This window comes from Spodoptera frugiperda, chromosome 11 (assembly GCF_023101765.2).
Source record: "Spodoptera frugiperda isolate SF20-4 chromosome 11, AGI-APGP_CSIRO_Sfru_2.0, whole genome shotgun sequence".
Taxonomy (NCBI): Eukaryota; Metazoa; Arthropoda; class Insecta; order Lepidoptera; family Noctuidae; genus Spodoptera; species Spodoptera frugiperda.
This window is the reverse complement of record NC_064222.1, coordinates 9293131-9314327: the sequence shown is the minus strand read 5'-3', so window position 1 is coordinate 9314327 and position 21197 is coordinate 9293131. Positions and strand designations below refer to the sequence as shown.

At 35.4% G+C, this 21197-nt stretch overlaps 1 protein-coding gene across 1 annotated transcript; it reads right to left on the bottom strand.

The window, feature by feature from the left end:
* Positions 1-1317: 1317 nt before the first annotated feature.
* LOC118274766 (alpha-tocopherol transfer protein-like) lies at positions 1318-14409 on the bottom strand. Its single transcript, XM_050696754.1, has 7 exons — positions 14230-14409; positions 9590-9749; positions 6867-7026; positions 3971-4085; positions 2990-3121; positions 2302-2515; positions 1318-1573 (listed from the first exon to the last, which is right to left on the bottom strand). The coding sequence occupies exons 2-7, from the start codon at positions 9747-9749 to the stop codon at positions 1425-1427; spliced, it is 930 nt and encodes a 309-aa protein (XP_050552711.1). The 5' UTR covers positions 14230-14409; the 3' UTR covers positions 1318-1424.
* Between the last annotated feature and the right edge of the window lie 6788 nt (positions 14410-21197).

The following is a 21197-nucleotide window of genomic DNA, read 5'->3' as shown; positions in this document are numbered from 1 at the left end:
CATTCATAGCACACATCACATAGCTTAACTGATTCCGTTTCCACCAGTGCTATGGTATGTGTTGTACCAACGAATGTGATTGGTGGAAGCCAAACGCATCCACAGCAACGTAGCATAGCACATCTCTGGTAGAAAAGCACTCTTATAGACTGTGAATTGGGCCATTAGCAAAATAATTTTAGTGAGAAAATTTTAGTTGTAATTAAAGTGATTTTTGGAACTAAGCAATACTATTATGGTGTCTAGGCAAGTGTCAATCTCTAAGCGATTGATGATAGAATTTTGTCGCGCTTCATTTCTGAAGCTGATCATTTTCTGAGAAACAGTTTTTAGTCTAAGTAACAAAATTCTGAGAATTAATCTATTATAGTCGACTACCACGGTGGTCGAATGGGTATCAATTGTGATTGTTAACTAAGAATCTAAGATACAATAACAAGAAAAATAATATTGAGTGTTTAGATGTTCTAAGATTTGGCATGGCCAGTCCAGAACAGACTAGACGATTGGGTGCTACATAAACAATACAAAAAATTTTGCTACTTTAAAATCAATGTGTTCTTTTGTCAATTCTACAGTTTATTTTAGCATTTCTGATTGATAAAACGTTATTGCAGATTATAATAAACCCGTGTTCAAATTCCATCTCGATTCCTTCAGTCGTTTTGATGTGAAGGAGTAACAAACAAACAAACAAACTTTCGCATTTATAATATTAGTAGGATTGGTCTTACATAAGATGTACATGTTTTTGTTAATTCGCGTTAATTAGAAATACTGTATCTATAAGTATCTAATTGTTACTAAGATTAGTTTTTTAAGTGTCTGAGTGAGATATTCAAATAAATAAAATATTAAAAAAATAATGGAGTTATTTTTTATTTTCTATATTTAAACTTGAGGGGCTTTTTATGCGTGCTTTTTTTAATGGCTTCTTCCACCTTGAGCGAGGCGAAAGGGAGTGTCAGACTCTTAATGACTAAAAACTACTTACTCCGTTCCTACTCCTTCTCTTCGAGCTGGAGCCCCGGTAATACCACTAGGTACTCTGCAGCTCCGGAATAATTATATGTGCTGGGTTTTATTGTATAACAATATATAAATACGCTCTAATTAGCCGAGAGAAGAGACCCTCTGTGACTCGAAAATCATAGAGCCTTTCTCAGTTCTGGCGATTAAACCTTCATTTTTATTTATTTTTTTATGTCTCACGATAATAATTATTACATGATTTTTTTCATACATTACATTAATTGATCCATAAGGCATGAAGTGTTAACTAAAAATCACACCAATGTAATAAAAATGCCAAAACCATAAGTATAAAATCAATATATTAAACAGTATAATAATAATAATTAATAGCTACACTTAATTAACATTAATATAATTAAAGACCATTAAATATCATAATAATTAATTAATCAATCGAAATCTAATTTCCTGAAGGATCCAGCCAAGTATTCTTCGTTGATGTCGGAGTTCGGGCGTTTCTTCTCATTGGAAACCATCTTCATGGAGCTTATAAGGAACTGCTTTGTCACTGTGCTTCTTATCTCTTTCTCATATTTATCTGGGAATGGGAGAAAAGGGTTATTAACAGTTGAAACAGTTAAAATATATTTTCGAAAATTTCTTGTCAGTAGTGTAGAGTCTGGAATTGTGCACGGTACATGGCAATAGGCTCACCCCCTATTACATGAGACCTATAACACAAGTGGTGAAATGTGGGTGTACATTGTATAGCTACATTACGTGCCGTAAAGTGCACCTCTGCCTACCACTTTGGGGATATAAGTTGTGACGTGTGTGTGTCAATAAAAGGCCCGTTAAAATCAGTCCAGCCATATCAGAGATAATAACAAATTATATTTTTAAAATGATATATCTGTTAGGTGTAATTGCTAAGCTAACTTAGTAGGCGTTTCTAAATATGATTAATAAATCAGAACCTGATGGTAAAACCTGCTGTTCTCTAATTCATTACAAATTATACACTAAATGTGTCCCGATAAAACTCAGATTCCTTTGATCACATTCAAACGGTCAGAAACACAGAGAGTAAAATTTAATAGTATATAGTAAGAAATATAGTTATTAAGTTTATAACTAGCCTCTTCCAGCGGCTTTGTCAGCATTATCGTGGGATACAAAGTGGCTTATGTTGTTATCCTAGACCATAATCTACCTCTGCCCTAAATTTCGTCGTCCTTTCAACCATTTTGACATGGAGGAGTAACAAATAAACAAACATACAAACTTTCGCATTTATATTATAAATAGGATTAGTAAGATTCTTACCTCTAAACTCAGCCAAAGCAGGTTCGTCACCGCCATAGTCTTTCGGCAGATACCGTTTAGGTAGGCTCATGTGCAGGGCATCTAGAGACTCGTGTACAATCACGCGGTCAATGATCTTGGGACTGAAGAACTGCCTCATGAAGCTGACGAGGTGTTGCAGCAGGCTGTTGGCGTTCAGGACATGGATGGAGTGGATGCGAAGACCAAGACCTTCCTGGAATTTGAAGAGGGGGATATTAGCTTGATCGACTATCAATTGCTTTGCAAAAAAGGAAGAAGTTAAGACTACGATATATTTTTGTACATATAACACCAAAACCCGTCGAAATCCTCTATTGAACTATGTGTTGTCTCTTTATTAAGAGATTTGTTATGTTTAGTAAGAGTGTTGAAGTTTATACAGTCATTTTGAGTGCACAGTTGGTGCGGTGACTGGGCAGCCGACTGCCGTGCAACGTGTAAAAGGCCGGTTCCCGCATGGACCAACTCTTTATGTGGACCACAAATTGTTGTTTTAGGTCTGTGTCACATGTATGTGAACTTGTATGTTAATAAACACACCCACGACACGCCGTGTCGTGTGTCGCGGAATGCTGCTCCTGAATAAGCTGGGCTTGAAACTAGTCGAGTTCCTCGTCAAATAATTACGCGATTAAGCAGAAAAATATAATAATTATTTCCAACTTACATGGAACAAGTGTGCGGCTTTCTGCATCAGGGTTGGGTTCAATCTGAGGAGATGGGAGAAGGTGGCGTGTTTCATATCCACAATCCAAATATCACCAAGGAAATAATCGTGTTTCATTCTAACGTCACCGAGCTGAAATATAAGACGAAAAGTTGTTCAAAAAATCTTAGTGACATTGTTGATGATATGTGTATAATGTTTTTAAGGGTGGAAAAGTATCCAATGACTTCACCCTCCTTAGACAAGACGACTTGACTTCTCCCTTTTTTTCGTAAGGGGGGATCTAATGACTTCTCCCGCCTTGGGTGAGGCAAGATGGAGTGTCAGACTCTTACTGACTAATAACCAACGTTCCTACTCCTACTTTTCGAGCCGGAGCCCCGGTAACCTCGCTAGGTAGTCTGCAGCTCCGGATCAGATGTGTATAATGGTTGGTGTAGTAGCTTGATTACCGATTGCTATGCAGTTTATGACAGGTACAACTATTACAATTTAAATTATGCACCGAGCACAACAATATAATACTTAACTCAACCTGAGGGTTCAACTTGCATGACAGAGGTTGATGTAGTGTAGTTAATGTGAAAGAGATATGTTAGAATGGTGTCATGTAGCTGTTCTTTGACTCTGTCTATCTAACAGAAGACAGGTGAGACAAATAAAAAATGGTAAAGTGAGAATCAAAAAGCATATCTCAGGCTAGACAAACTCTTCGAAACATTCGATTAATTAAACTTTAAGGAATATAGAGTAAAGTTTCCTAAAATCAGAAAAAGAGGAGAAGTGATCGTGTCTGTCGTGGCAGGTCCTGCCCTACTCTTGTTCGTTGGGATTTTCTATCCATGTTTATTCGCATTTAAATTGCATATATGCGATATAGGATTTATGACGTCATCCGTTGATTAATTCGTCGATCGTCTATGTGCAACTTCTGTCATCTATCACAAATAGTAACAAATTATAACAAAAAATTAAAATTACCATGAAAGTATTCCTAAGGAAAGCTTCACAGGAGAAGGCACTCGGGTCAGGGCTGAGGAGTTGAAACACTGACACTCTGTTGCATTTATACATCTTGGGCATCGACAGCTGCAGGCTGGAATTAAGAAAAAATAATATATAAAAATATGATAATTAAATGACTGCCTCGTTGGTCGAGTGGTCTCAAGTGCGACTGCCGAACAAGAGGTCTCGGGTTCGATTCCAGGGTCGGGCAAAGTATTACTGGGTTTTTTTCGAATTTTAGAAAATTTCTCGGTAGTAGCACGGAGTCTGGAATTGTGTCCAGGATATGGCAATAGGCTCACCCCTATTACATTGGACTTATAACACAATTGGTGAAAAGTGGGTGTACATTGTATAGCGGCATTACGTGCCGTAATGTGCATGTGCACCTCTGCCTACCCTTCGGGGATAAAAGGCGTGACGTTGTGTGAGTGTGTGTGTGAAAATTAAATAAATACTGGAAGAAAAACTTATGACAACATGCTTAACACGTTAACTGTCACGTAGGTCACCGGTGACCTGCGTTAGTGGAGGATTTGCCTTCAACAGTTTTCTGATGGCAGTTAAAAGCTTAAGCTAGAAAGAGTTAACACTTGTGTTATTATTGTGTATAAAAAACAAAATGACTTCCGTAGCTAATTTGACATATCAAATTGCTCAATGATAAAGTCAAAGCAATTAAGTGTGTGTAACATGTACTACAAAAAGGCTAAACAATAGACCCTATGACAAGTTCAAAGACATATTTTTTTAAATCTTAAACCAAAATTTCTGAACCAGTTCCAAATAAAATCCCACGACTACTTGACATACACGTCAAGTTATACAAAACCAGTTTATTATGGTCTCGCTTTGTATGATCCTTTCGCACATTCGACGGCCAGTTTATATTGGTTAAACATAGGTTGATGTGACTATTATTGAGCATTATTTTAGTTAGGTACGTCTTTTAAGAAAAAAAGTAAATTTCACAACAATTGACGTCATGACTATTGTTCTCAGTTTAACATAATATAATAAAAACAATAACATCTTAATAAATCAAATAATCTCAGAATCATCAACGTCAGTTGAAGCAGGTACTCATTTTGTTTTTTTTACTTCAAATGTTAATTGAATAATATGATACTTAATTAGGGAGTTTAAAAGCGCTTTTTCACTAGAGATATGCTATATGGCTAATGTAATAGCTAAGCTGTGAAACTATGTGACAGTTTCTACTGATAATAAGTATGTAGCTGTGCGAGGAAGATACGGAGCTCGAGAATTCGATGCTTCGATAATAGGGAAGCCATAATCCATAACACGCATCCATAGCACGCATCCATAGCACGCATCCGTAGAACGCATCAATAGCTAAGCTTTTTTATGGAAAGGTGCGTGGATGTGTGCTATGAATGGCTTCCCTACTATCGATACATCACATACTCGAGCTACGCATCTTACTCGCACAGCAACATAGCTTAGTATTAGTGGAAATTGTCACGGTCACATAGTTTCACAACCTAGCAATTTCATCTTCATAGCATGTAGCTAACATAGGATATATCTGCTGGAAAAACCCCTTATTCGTTACTTCAAATTTTAAGCGCGGTAATTTTCCCCAATAAATATTGCAAGGTATCGTTAATCGTTAACCGCCATGCACGGCCTTTCTAGTCTTTCCACATTAAATTGTAAGCTAACGTTTTGCAACTTTATAAAACATAAAATACTATACATAAAACTAGGTAAGTACTAAACTAGTAAATAGTATTTTAGTACGTAAACACTAACTAGTAACTTAGAATCTAAGTTAATAGGGCATTGACCAACGCTTGGTACTATAGTAACTTGAATTCATGCACCGTGAAGGCTGGATTGCAACCAATAAATTATAGCATACGAATCAGTTTCCTAAGAGTTCGTTGAGTAAAAGGTATTTAGTGTGGGAGCCATGCTTCGGTACGAGTGAACCGGCTCGACCGCCGTGATACCTTGTAGAAAACTGACGTGAAACAACGTTTGCGTTACATTTAGTCGTGTGAGTGAGGTTACCGGAGGTCCAATTCTCTAATCTTCCAAATCCCCAATTCCCCAACAATCCTTAAATTTCTAAATACCAAAGGATCGGCAACGCACTTGTAAACGCCTCTGGTGTATTTTTTGAGGCGGAAACATTATTCTATGACTTCTGCCGCCTTGAGCAAGGGGTGAAAAACAGTGTCAGATGCTCTGTTACAAGATATTGCAGGCAAAACAAGATATTAACTTCACAAAAATAAAATAAATAATCGACGATGGTGCCATAAGGCCAGTGATTACTACAACCGGTATGACAAAAACACCATCGCTTTTCGATTGTGTACTCTAATAATTTTGACTTTGACTTTTACAAAGAGTTGGCTAATCATTTATAAACACGTGCGATAATAGGATGACATTAGGTGTGTTGTAATCGTTAATTTTATTGGCCTCGTGTTGACCGTCGCGTCGCTACGTCATCATAATCTTACGTCTTATGTGGGACAGCCACGCTGTTGTATACCGGTTGTGAATCACAATTATACTCGTATATTTCTATAGAAAAAAGTTTTATTTTATGGTACACAGCCGGTAAACGAGCTGACGTATCACCTAATTGTAACATGTAAGCAATCGTCGCCGCCCGTGGACACTTGAAACACCAGTGACGTTACAAGTGCGTTGCCAGTCTTTTGGGGGTTAGTAATTAAAGGGTCGTTGGGGAATCGGGGATCTGGGAAGCCAATCTTCCTCAAAATGGCTAGGACGATTTTTATCTGACTTTTAGCTGATGTATTAAGAAGTAACTTATAGGCTACATTTTATTTTAGAAAATGAAGTCACAAAGTCCGCATCAGCTAGTACTTACTATGAACTCCAAAGATCCTGTGAGTCAGATAGAACCTTCTCTCTATTCTGTATGATCTCTGGCGCTAGCAGTCTATATCTGTAGTAGTTGTCTATTCTTCTCTTTGCCTTCTCCATTGACCCTTTGGCTACAATCAGCATTCTTTCCACGAACGGTCTTTCTGGAATTAAAAGAAAATAATTAGAAATATTAATAATATATGACTCTGTTATTTAGTTAGTTTTTTTTTATTAGGAACGTTGCCCTACTCTATAATTTTCTGCTGTGTCGTGGGTGCGTTTACAAACATACAAGTTCACATGCCACTCAGACCAACAAAACAACAATTTGTGGATCACTAAAGAGTTGCTCCGTACAGGAATCGAACCCGCTACAACGTTGTACGGAAGCTTTTTGCCCAGTCACCGCGCCTACCGTGCAGTCAGTTGTGTTTGTCGTCTGTAGTTTTATTTTTAGTAACCTGTGTTAGTAACCCTATACTTTGGTGTTACTAATATATAAGTTGTTGCATGCCTACTGAAGACGAAATATGCTTAGCTACATAATTACTGTTACCACCTTTTTTGTACCATATTTCGGCGAATATAGATTTTATTGTTATTATAATATGTATTACTAGCTGACCCGCGCAACTTCGTTTGCGTGTATCCCGCTACTTCGACAAATACAGTCAACGCACCAACACATATTGGATACTAATTTTCAATTCACAATAACTTCTCTTTCCCTTAACCGACCTTTAAAATATTAAAATGTTTTTTGGTTTCTGTGACTCTTCTTTGATCGCCCCCCCTATCAGTTTTTGGAAAAAATATTTAAGTAATGTACAGATTTTGTCTTATATGTATAGATCAAAGTCGTAGTACCTACTTTTTAATATTATTTATAGGGACGCTGCCCCCGCCGCCGCGGCCGGCCCGTACCGTGCCGCAATACTAATATCGTGATATCTCCTAAACTATATGTCTAAATAACACACTGTAAACTGCAAAAATAATCTAAATTAAATGCTCGTGATGATGAACTTACTTATTATGATAAGGATATATGTATTATTGGTTATATCACCAGTTAAACATCACCCAACGAATTAAATGTTTTTTTAATACAGAAAAGTAGTTTTTGTGACTTAAATAAAAAAGCTGGATATATGTCATCGCGGACTTTTTTGTAGAACTAATAAAGACCAATGTTTTTGCTATACATTGTTCTTACTTGTATCCAACGGTATAAGCGGCGCACGCACAAATGCAATCTTCAATTAGATTTTTTTCTGACTTCTTGGACATAAATCGCTATAACTCAGCTAATATAGTTTCAATGTATTTCAATTATATATAAAAACCTGTCGGAGAAAATACTCTTTCTATTAGTGAAAACCGCATCAAAATCCGTTGCGTAGTTTTAAAGTTTTATGCATACGAAGGGACTACAGACAAAATGGGCGACTTTGTTTTATACTATGTATAGATTATCTGGTGTATCAGGTACGTATTTTTAAAACGAATAACTACGACGTTCATTTACCCATTTTTTTTTAAATTAATGACCTACGCAATGTATTATTTTGTACATTAAGTAAAGAAAAATACATTAGCACTTAAACAAAATGTTTAATTATATTAAAAATGAAGTCCTCAAGTAACTTAATGAGTTTTTTTTTTTCTCTATAAAAGCGTATGAACGTCAAATACGTGGGAAATATTACTTAGAATTTGTATTTGTATTGTTTTTTTTTAGCTAAAATAAAAACTTTACGTAATTATTATTATGTTGACTTAGACAATTAATGAAATATTAATTAAACACACCTCCTATTTTTTTTCAATTTTAGACCTGATACAAGCTCATATTATTATGTCATTCGTAGGTCAAAGAACGACAAATAGCTTTTATATTATAAAAGCTGAATTTTTTTACTGCCTTATTGGTCGAGTGGTCGCAATGGCGACAAGGGGTTCGATTTCCGGGTCGGGCAAAGTATTACTGGGCATTCATTTGGTTTTTCGAAGAATTCTCAGTGGTACCGCCTAATCTGGAATTGTACCCAGTATATGGTAATAAGCTCACCCCCTAATGCATGGGGCTTATAACACAAATGGTGAAAAGTGGGTGTATATTGTATAGTGGCATTGCGTGCCGTAATGTGCACCTTTGCCTACCCCTTCGGAAATAAAAGGCGTGCGTTGCGTTGCTGAATTTTTGATCCTTAAGTCGAGTAAATATTTTAGTTAATAGCATATTAAATTACGACTTGTACGGTATCCGGTATTTAGCAATAAGCGCACGCCTTTCGCGTATGACTCATAGTAGCTTAAGGGTGTTACATTGTATCTATTTGCACCTCTGTCTACCTTTTCAATAATGAAAAGGCATTCTCTTAGATAAGCACCACTAGTTTCTGCCAGGGAGTGGAATTCTTTGCCGGAGTCAGTGTTTCCTGATGGGTATAACCTGGGTGTCTTCAAAGCCCAAGTGAATAGGTTGCTTATGGGCAGACGTGCTCCATCGTAGGCCGCATCATCACTTACAATCAAGCGAGATAGCGGCCATACGACCCATCAAATGTAAAAAACACTACCCCTATCCTAAATTTCACCTCGATCCCTTTAGCCGTTATGACGTATTGAGTAACAAATAAACACAATAATTCCTTCACAAACTATTGCATTTATAAAAATAAGTATTTAATGAGATGAATATAATAAAATTATGATTCTCACCTATACCAGCTTCAGCCAGATGTGGTTGTTTCTGGAACCAGTCGATGATAGCATCGATGTCTCCCTCAATGGTGCTCTCCTTCAGCCCCAGTTCCTTCCTGATCTCCTGCACGTCTTCCTTGGTGTAAGGAAACATTGGATGCATCTCATCCATCGACATCTGTGAACAAATATAAAATAATATTATAATGTACTTAGTGCAATATTAAGAAATAGATTCGGATTATTTGTTGCGATCAAATCGGATTAGGAGAAGAATTTAATGAAAAATAATAATAATATATTACTGAGAATGTCGAAAACCACATTCCCAATGCTTTTTTTGAGTGGGATCTAATTACCACTCCTGCCTGCCCTTTCGAAGCAACAGGGAAAGCTAGACTCCTACTAACTAAAAACCACCCTGTTTTCACTGCTGGATTTTGAGCCGGAGCCCCAGAAAACCCGCCAGATAATCTGCAGCTCCGGATCAGGCATCAGCTCTAAGTCCGGAGCTGTGAACTGCCTAGCGTGTTACTGGGGATCGAAAAGCAGGAGTAGAAACGGGGTGGTTTTTAGTCAGTAAAAGTCTGAAACTCCTGGCCTTGCCTAAAGAGGGAAAACTCATTAGATGATTTCCCTCCTCCTATTTATATATTTTACAGACAATCCATTCATTCATTTATGACAAGCCTAAAATAATCACATTCACAGTACTAAATATAAATTAATTAAAAAAGGTCTTTCTAATGAACCAATTTGGCCTGACTTCGAATATATAAATAAATTGACCGAGATTAAGATGCTGTATATCACTAATTAATTAAAATTACTCTTATTAATTATGTTTTATTATGTGCTTAGAAGTTTTCGTCGTCAATCATTCGGAGAGTTTCGGATTATGTCCATCTGTTTGAGATATTTTTGGTATAATAACCGTCTTTTGTAATTGTTGGTAATTCGTTTTCAATTACAATTTACATTATGATTATGGATTGAACATAATATTTAGGTTATATTAAAAAATAATTATTTAAATAAATATTGTTGTGTTATTAGTCACATAACTCGTTTTTCATAATTCATCTCGTTTTTTTATAATTGTAGTTCCTTTATATACAATATTTTTTTTACCAATTTACCTACTTTTCATGTTTTAAGTTTCGTTAATACAAAATATTTTAAGGAAGGATACTCTTTGAAACATTTACATTTAGTTAATGTTACATAATTATTTTTTGAAACTTATGTATATAGGTAGTTTTATTGTCTTTTTTTAAATTATTTGTACCGGACTGACTATTAATAGTTTTTTTCTCAGTAGTAAAAACAAAAAAAAAATACAATGGATTTGTTAGTAGTTAAATAAAACTCAATTATTTTTTTCGAAAAATACTCACATTATGTAATTATATTTTGAATAATTTTTACATATAAAAAAGTCTTTCGTGTTACACAATAACAATAACAATTATAACTATGTATTACAATCAGATTATGTGAATTCTCACGAAATTGACGTCTTTATGTCGTAGGTAAATAATATTAACATTATAACCATATGTATTAAAACAAATTAATATAATTATACCAACTCACTGTTTAACTGACCATCACTTTTTGGTCTTGTGAACAAGACAAAGGTGGTGACAAACGTAGCAAATATATTGCATACAATTTTAAAAACTCAGGTAGCATGTATTTCGTCGGGGATCGCGGGACGATCTCCGGCCACCGTAAATGCGGGCCTGCGGACGGCGCGCAAGGGTAGTTCGCCGCCCGACCAGAACCAGACCCGTGCGTGCGGCGCGTCGCGTTCTGTGCGCGCCTCAAAGAGCCATCAGACCACCACAGATGGGGCCCAGTAGGGCTTAATGCCTGATCCGGAGCTGCGGACTACCTAGCGGGTTTACCGGGGATCCGGCTCGAAGGGCAGAAGTAGGAACAGGGTGGTTTTTAGTCAGTAAGAGTCTGACACTCCCTCTCGCCTCGCCCAAGGCGGGAGAAGTCATTGGATGATTTTCCCCCAGCCTCACAAATAAAAGGTCAAGCCCCGGAGTACTATGCTTGACTCAGTAATTTAACCGGTACACCATTGCTCGCTAATTACGTATGCTGGCAATGGCAACCATTCGATGGTTTGATTACCTAATTTATATAAGTTGCTAAACATACTATATCTTGAATACCGGTACATATAATTAAGTTATATGTTATATAACAATGGAATCAGTCTTTAGAATACTGATGCAATAAAACTGGTTTTGTTTATCGAATATTAAAAAAAGTATTTTTAGACAAAACGATGTAATAAGTGATAGAAATATTATATACATATTTCTAGACTGGCTGCAACGTTGCAACATGGATTCGCTCCTTTTAATTCACGCTTCTTTAGTTTAAGCCGTGCAGTAATCATCGCTTTCTATGAATACCCTCAACACCAGAGGAGTTTTAAGTGTGGGCTCTCCCACACTCCCACACTGCCACTCCCATGCTTCGGCACGAATGATCCGGCTCGAACGGAGTGATACTACGGCCTCAAAGAAAATCGACGTGACACACAACGTTGTTGCGTTGTTTAAGTGAGGTTACCCCCAACAACCCTTAAATTCCTTATCACCAAAAAGCCGGTAATGCACATAAAACGCCTTTAGTGTTTCGGGTGTCCATGGGCAGCGGCGATTGCTTACCATCAGGTGATCCGTCAGCTTGTTTACCGGCTTATACCATAAAAAAGTAAAAAATGCATTGTGGGCTACTAAAGAGAGGCCAAAGCAATCCTACTATTCAATCGAAATACAACTAAAGCATTAATTGATATCGGTTTCCTATGATGCTGTTGTTTTGACGAAACTTGACTATCCCTTGACATTATTATAAAATATTCGACAACTCTAAAATTTGTTGTCTGTTTAAAAATGCATACGACTAACTAATCACACTATGCATTTGATGACCTTAGAACAAACTAGTATTATATTTACTATATTTAATTTCCAAGAGGATAAAGGATTAACATCATCTCACGATTTTAGGTGCAATGCCATTTAGCATATTAAATATATTTAAATAAGTCCATTGCCAAAATACTATAATATATCAATATTAACAAGGTTTGCAACAAGGTTTTCCTGTAATCCTAATCAATATATTATTATAATATTTTAGATTATGTATCATTATGTAATAAGGTTGAACGTTTGTTTGGTTTGCCATTTATATGTTTTTTGCACCTTGTTTTTATTTGTTTATCTGCTGTAATTTGAATCCTATTAGCATAGCAAATATATACGTATTACCACATCACACTAGGTTTTTTTCTATGTCGTAGATGCGTTTAAAATATACAACTTCACAGACACATGACACCTAGACCCGAAACAACAATTTGTAGATCACACAAAGAGTTACTCCGTACGGAAATCGTACCCGCTACACGTTGCGCTGCAGCCGGCTGCCCAGCCACCGTGCCAACCGTGCAATCAATGCGTTATGTACTCCCTTTTCTTTTCTTTTCCCCACTCGTCCTTTCTTTTCTTTTATTTTTTTGTTGTATAGATACGTACCTTGGTACAACTAGTGTACATGTTTCTTTTAAGGACTAAGAATTTTATACAACCGATATTCTAATATTTATTTATACTTTCCTCGTCAGAATTAACGTGCATGTTAAGTTCAAAAACCTTTTCTGATCGAGATTAGAACTCAAAACTCACGTTCTACAGTTACTTTTACTTAAGTATCAAATAGTCTTACTTTGATTAAGTTACGCCAATATGTCTCTTTATCTAGACATTCATTATTTATGAGATGATATAATAACAGGTCTACCATTGCCATAGGTCAAGCTTGAGTCTAGATGAAATCTTAACTTTTACCTGTATGCCAGATTTAAAAACAATCACGGTACGCGAATACTCAGGTTTGGTCTCGGTCCTCGGATAATCGGCGCGAATACGCAACTTTGTTTATCTATCAATTAGTTTATACATTTTTGTTTGATGAGTGTTTGACTGCACGGTTGGCATTGTGGCTGGGTAACCGGCAGCCGTGCAGCGTGTAGCGAGTTCGTTACCCGGACGAAGCAACTTTATGTGTGATCCACAAATAGTGGTTTCGCCTCTGGGTGTCGTGTTTATGTAAACTTGTATGTTTGTTAAACGTTTTCACGTATGTAACAAACAAGCATGCCAACTAACGCATTTATTATTTTAGTAGGATTACCGGAGTTTATACATTATTTCCGGAGTTATATAAAATCTCTTTGTTTTTCTTATTTTGTAGGTATTTTATAAACACTATCGATACTATTGCCTCACATATCCTCAATCCAAAGAATATTATCGCGTTTGGCAATATTAGAAAGTGTTGCAAGAGACATAGAGGAAGCAAATGTAGGGTACCTAGTAGTAATTCAAATATATATAATTATAGACTTTGAGTTTTGAAGCTAAAATACTGTATTACATAAAGTATATTTAAATTTAAATTTAATTATTTTAAAAGTAATTATAGAATTTGATATAACTTACAATTTTTTTTTCATATACCTAGTTCGCCTAGTCCATATAAATAATAATCATACCACATACATAATAATAAAAAATTACCATGTAAAATAACAAAAAAAAATAAAAACAAAAAACTAAAAAAAGTACCTTTGTAGATCACAAGTAAACTCCAAGATCACAATTTAATAACAAATAATATTTTTGTAATTAAAAAATCACTGCCGCGAAAATGAAATAAACAAAATATTTATAACAAAAAAATAAATAAAACAATATTTTTTTAAATTAAATTTACAACACGTCCAATGCAATGGACACGCGACCGAGTTTTGACTTGTCGATGCTAAAGTTAATGGATATAAAGCGTGTGAATAAATTTTCAAGGTTTTTTTTTATTATAAAATAAAAATAATGATTCTGTAATTTTGTTGATTGTTTATAAATTACAATAACGTTATTGTTGTTGGATAAAAAATGTGATTAAAATTAAATTATAATTACGATAAAAATATTTAATATTGTTTATAAGTTTACAATTTCATTATTGTTTTTAATCGGGTGTTAGCTCTAGAAATAAACAAGTTTATAATTAATTATAATTCTACATCCTAAATATTATACTATCCTTAATATAATAAATGTGAAAGTTTATATGTTTGATGCTCCTTCACGTCAAAACGGCTGAAGGGATCAAGATAAAATTTGGAACAGGAATAGATTATGATCTGCAATAATAAATAGATTTCCTTTTTATGTCACGTGAACTCAAGCAAAGTCACTGGCAGAAGCTAGTATAAAATGTATTTAATTATAATGCTATTTATATTCAAGTCTGCAAATTATACAACATGTTGCACAAGAACACAATGTAAATACATTTAAATTTGTCTAGCTAAAATAAAGGTAATTATTTTTAGGTTTTTATAATGACTTATCTCCTATTTTTAACTTTTTGTTGTTACTTATCTCCTTTATAAATAAAAATGGATCTTTAAAATGTATGCACGCATAGAATGACGTCACTCTTTAATGGCTGCATCAAATTAGTTTATTTCTTATAATAGGCGGTTTTAATTAATTTTGGAACAAGAATTATGTGAATGAAAAAATTAAATAAATCTAAAATAAATTAACCACATAGCGAAAAGAGCAGAACCAAAACCTAGGCTATATTGTTTTTTTTTTTTTGTGAGGGGGAAAATCATCCAATGACTTATGTTAATGAATGGCTATACTGATGGGGACACAAACGGGGCTCAGTAGGGCCTGATCCGGAGCTGCGGACTACCGTTCGGGTTTACCGGGGCTCCGGCTCAAAAGCAGGAGTAGGAAAGGGGTGATTTTTAGTCAGTAAGAGTATGACTCTCCCTTCACTTCACCCTCGCCTGTCATTGATCGAATTTATTTTCACAACCAATGACATGACGGACCGCGAACAAATTCACTTTAACCAGTCTGGTGATTGGTCGATCATGGTTGATCAGGTCTTCGTTTCATCCTGTTTCGCTTCATTAACAGTCATCAGTTTTTTCATGCATGTTCGTCGGTTATTGGTATTTTTAATTTGGCCTTTCTTTACACTTTCACTATTCAAATGTAGGTATATGTTTGCTAAAGCATAAAAAAACATAAACACCATATGTTTACTTAATTACAAAGAACCTTCTATTTATCGTCAGATAAAAAGCAGTTGCAATATCACATAGACCTGCTAATTACAATCAAACTGTGATGAAACTCGAAGTTCAAGTCTATTCTTCGCCGTCACGCCTTTTATCCCCGAAGGAGTAAGCAGAGGTGCACATTACAGCACTTAATGCCACAATGTATACCCACTATTCGCCATTATAAAATAATATCTATTATAAAGTAATATTGTAAAGGGTGGGCTGCGTGAAGACGCCGCGTCTGCGCACGCTGCTCATAATGAAGAATTCCCATGTAACTCGAAACTAGTAGAGATTTTTCTCCACTAATGTACGTGAGTAAACCGTGATTTTTAGTTAATACTTTAAACGCCACATTGGTCACCGGTGACCAACGTTAGCAGAGGATTTGCCTTCATCAGTTTTCTATTGGCAGTTAATCTATTGTAAAGGATTGCATACTAGCGTTCCCGTCAGATTTGGGTGGAGTAAAAATACCCCTGTTCCGGATTTCATCCCGATTCCTTTATCCGTTTTGACGTGATTGAGTAACAAACATACAGACAAACTTTTGCATTGATAATATTAATAAGATTTCGCATAAATTTGTGATTAACTATTTTTATGTCTTTGCCTTGATTATTGACTGTGAAGTCGTTAATTCTATGTGTTTAGCCTCGCTTATGGTTAAAATATTACATGGATATTGTCAAGCTGTTGTTTTATATTAATTGTTATTGAGGATTAGCTTTTAAACGGCGAAGACATATAATATGTAAGATTAAGTATCTATCATTTTTTTATTAATCGATCGAATCACCTGATGGTGAGCTATCGCCGCCGCCCATGGACAATCGAAACATCATGACCTTTTGGGGGTTACGAATTTAAAAGTTATTTGGAAATCGGGGATTGGGAAGATCGGGAAGATCGGTAACCAATCATACAACGAACCAAAAGGCATATGTTTCTTTTGAAAAATGGCTCTCATGCACTTGAAAATGCATGCATGCATCTAAACGATATGCGACCTACAAATGACAAATGCTTGCATCTTGCATCGAAACAATATACTATCTACGAAGTTAAGTCTCCGTGGTACTAGGTGACTGGGCTTCGCCCAGTTGTACAGTCTCTTTTATCCGTTTAGGCTTAAGTCATTCTGTTAAATTCACCAAGGGAAGTGGAAACTATCGTTTACCTTTTCTTCTCCTCTAATAACATCTTCTGATTTGTTTTGTTGCGGGATCCTAGACAGTCATTCATATCCTTGGGACGCGCCAGACTTCAGTGTTCCGGTGTTTTCATGGTAGTATCTACTGTAGATGCCAGGATGGCTTACAGGAGTTGCAGCGGTATATGAGGTAGAGGCGGGCTTGTCCCGCAAAAAAAAAAATTAATTATTATGTTATTGGCTTACTCACACAACTGTTTGAGGAGGGACTCAACTAGTTTCAAGCCATGCTAGAGGTCCATATTCATGAGCAGCATTCCGCGACACACGACGCGGCAATTGTCACGCTGAGTATGCTTATAACATAATAATTAATTTAGTATGTCTCACGAAAGTTATAATAAAAAAAATACTATCTACGAATCTGCAAAGTTATTCATCCATTCGTCAAATGACGCAATGTGGACGGTAGGCCTTAGTTAATTCAACCATTCTAGTAGTAAATCCATACATCCATACCCGACTTGTGTAACACAGCGCGTTATTTTCTTTGTAAATCGCTTCGCAACTCATTTGTAACACATAATTGCTATGCAGGATGCGAAATTCTATCGCTCCACATACTTTTTTTATCAGCCTGTATAAGAATGATGGCGTCATTGTACATGCGTCATATTGAAATAATATAGTGTTGTATTTATGTGGGATTTAAGGTTTTACACGTGGATTTTGAACAAAAAGTGATCTTGAAAACAATAACAAAAAAAAAAAAAATGTTTTGACGTCATGAATAGCCCTTTTACGTTATGTGGGAATGAGAAATGACTGACTGATATGTCTTATGCGTATTACGCTAGCAATTTTATCGTTTTTGTCAACATCATCATATCAGCCACAAGGCGTCTACTGCAAAACATAGGTTTCCCCCATTTGACTTAACAAAATTACTACTAAACTTTATTAATTGTGGGAGAGCTATACTTCGGCACAAATGGGCCGGTTCAACCGAAGTGATATGACGACCTCACAGAAAACTAAAGTGAAACCACGCTTACGTTGTGTGAGTAAGGTTATTGGAAGCCCAATCTTCCAAATCCCCTTTTCCCCAACAACCCTTAAATTCCTAACCTCCAAAAATTGCACTTGTAACGTCAGACTCTGTTCCAAATTTCATCGGGACCCCTTCATCCATTTTGACATGATTGAGTAACAAACATTCCTATAAACTCACCAACATTCGCATTTCTAATAAGTAAGATTATTTAAATAGATTTTTGATATCGCAATAGATTTCTTTATGTTACGATTAAAGCTCCTATTTGTGACTACAAGAGTTGTGAAATGTGAAATGACTAATCATCAAATCCGGGATCCATCTTCATATATTTGGCACACTCTTTTACTTAAATTATACAACGTCATGTGGTTTGTCATCAGTTTATCGATCGTTTCTGTAATAATATCACGAGTATTATTTTTAATTGTGAAAGAGCCACACTTTTGTACGAATGGCTTGACGCTTGAACGTTGAGACCTAACGGCCGTATAGAAAATCAGTTTAAAACAATAATATTTTGTGTTTCGTTGTGTAAGTCGGGTTATCGGAGGCCCAATTATCTGCTCTCTACCTAGTCTCTCTAATCCTCAACCCTCAAAACGCAGGCACGTTGTTTGCCAGCTAATCCCATAAAAAGCTACGTTACGTACGTAACGCACCTATGATTCCTCTGGTGTTGCAGAACTAATATCTAACTTCTAACTATCCTCTTTGCAAAATTACAGACGTGCTATTTCATATTATACTCCATGTAACATGTAATTATACAATCACACACACAAATGCATTACCAAAACAAAAAACATAACAAAAAAGTAACATTTTATGAAAAGCGAACATTTGCGCATTATTTTGTTTTGCAAAAGCAAAGAAAAATATAAAAATAATTAATATACACGGTAAGATAAGCAAGAATACAATACATTACTTTAATGAAATTTTATTTTTATTATATTTTTTGTTTAATGTTTAACAATTCGCAAAATACGTTTCAACATTTATTTATTCGCAAAATAATTGTGATTACTTGTTTTGTTTTTAACCCTTCACTGACTGTATGTGAATACATTATACCCTTAATATTTCGACTGCCAATAAATATCTGTTGAAGGCAAATCCTCCGCTAGCGCTGGTCACTTTTGCCCCCCAAGGCGTTTAATATGTTAACTCACTTTTGACAAGCTGCTAATCATATTGAATGGTGCACCTTGCAGTCCTTCTCATCATAGGCTGTTAGAAATTTAAAGCATTAAGACCCAGGGTACATAAGAGGGGTGATGACGCGGTATGCAAATTAAAAATCTCATTAGTCCGTCAGTTAGGTAACGAAAAAATATTAAACACGTATTTTTTTATATAGGTATGTAAGATAACAATACTTAGATAAAACGAATCAAGTTTAGGAGAAAGATAATAAAAAATACGTATTTAATGTTTAAAAACAATATACAAGATGGACTTTAAAATAAAAATTAGTCATCTACCTTATTCGAGTAACTGTGGTTCTGAACTAAAAAGAACGTGACCAAGACAGATGTGCAGTAGAAGGGTTAAATAAAATGTTAGTTTTCATTGTATGTTTTTTGTTTAACGTTTAACGATTCGCAAAAATGTACTTACTTATCTAATTGTTTTGTTAAAATCTTTGTAGATGTATAAAAAACAAGATTTTTCTTTTATTAATTGTTTATGTATTGTAATGTGTGTGTGTTGAAAATAAATTAGACGTTTTGTTTAGTTCTTGTTATTAACGATTATAAGATTTCATGATATGATGCAGGTAATATGGTAAATCATTTTTATATTCTTACTTGCTGAAGCGGTAATCATGTACTGCCTTAAAAATCTCTCCTTTTATACCTTCCCTGGCCTTTTATAAATAATTTAAGACTAAAATTAGCGAAATTGGTCCAGCCCTTTTAGAGTTTTAACGAGCCTAACAAACATTAATTGATTTTTACATGTATAATTTTCATTTTTGCTCGGGCTCGAAAAACTAGAGTAGGGACGGGCTGTTTTTAGTCACTAAGAGTCTAAAACTCCCTCTTGCCTCACTCAAGGCGGTAAAAAACACTGGATAATTGTCCTCCCTTTAAAAAAACCTTGTTATATTTAGCTCTAATATTATGAGGTCAAATTAAAATATAAATCTAGAAACTTCTTTTTTTTTCTAATATCATCTATAAAATTTTATTGAGCCATATTTTAAAAGGACATTGCTGTTTTTTTTTTTTATACTCGGCCTTGCTAGACAAATTGCCTTAAGCAAATATTATTTATGAACTCATTAAAATATGGTATGGTATAAATCAGTGACAGTTTTTTATATGTACATCGATTTATTATACACTGATTATGAGGCAGATCGATCCATCTTGCAACTGTATATGTATATATAATAGCTATATAACTAGGCATTTTTTTGTTGAAGCGAGAAAATCATCCAATGAAATAAAAACTACCCCTTTCCTACTCCTGCTTTTCGAGCCGGAGCCCCGGTAAACCCGCTAGGTAGTCCGCAGCTCCGGATCAAGCGTCAGCCCTACTGGGCCCCATCTGTACTGTATTATAAGTAGACTTTTTTTTGAGGGGGGAAAATCATCCAATGACTTCTTTTGCCTTGAGCTAGGCGAGCGGGAGTATCAGACTCTTACTGACTAAAAATCCACCCGTTCCTACTCCTGCTTTTCGGGCTGGAGCACCGGTAACCTGTTAGGCTCCACAGCTTACAACAAGGCTAGGATTATTTTTATATTAATTAGTCAGCATAATTTGCGTGTTTGTAAGAGATGATGCAACGGTCGATGCATCGCGTAAACAACCCATTAACTCGGTTATTTAAGACATTTAGACTTGTACCCTTTTAAAATAATCTGATAACAAAGTCATTAATGTTGTTTTTTCCTCAAAGTAAAAATTTCTATCTAATAATATAAAGATTATAAAAAGCACCTTTTAGTCAATATGTGATAAGAATGTGAATATATTGAGGAAAAGTTATTTTCAAAAATGTTAATGCCTGCCGATGGTTATACCTAAGTTCAACAGCGAATCTTAAAAGAAACCATACAAAAAGAAAAACAACGTCACACCTTTTAACTTTTATCCCCTAAGGGGTAGACAAGGGTGCTCATTACGGCACGGCAGGTAATGCCGCTATACAATGTTAACCCACTTTTGATTGAGTTAAAGTCCCATGTAATATGTGGAGGTGAGCCTATTGCCATAAATACTGGGC

Bases quoted from the DNA above. Each gene is read 5' to 3' on its own strand.
- LOC118274766 (XM_050696754.1), bottom strand. From the start codon at position 9,749: ATGTCGATGGATGAGATGCATCCAATGTTTCCTTACACCAAGGAAGAC. The intron at 4,086-6,866 runs GTAAGTACTAGC...TCTTAATTCCAG, and splicing joins CAGGATCTTTGGAGTTCATA to CCTGCAGCTGTCGATGCCCA. The intron at 2,516-2,989 runs GTAAGTTGGAAA...TTCAAATTCCAG, and splicing joins AAGCCGCACACTTGTTCCAT to GAAGGTCTTGGTCTTCGCAT.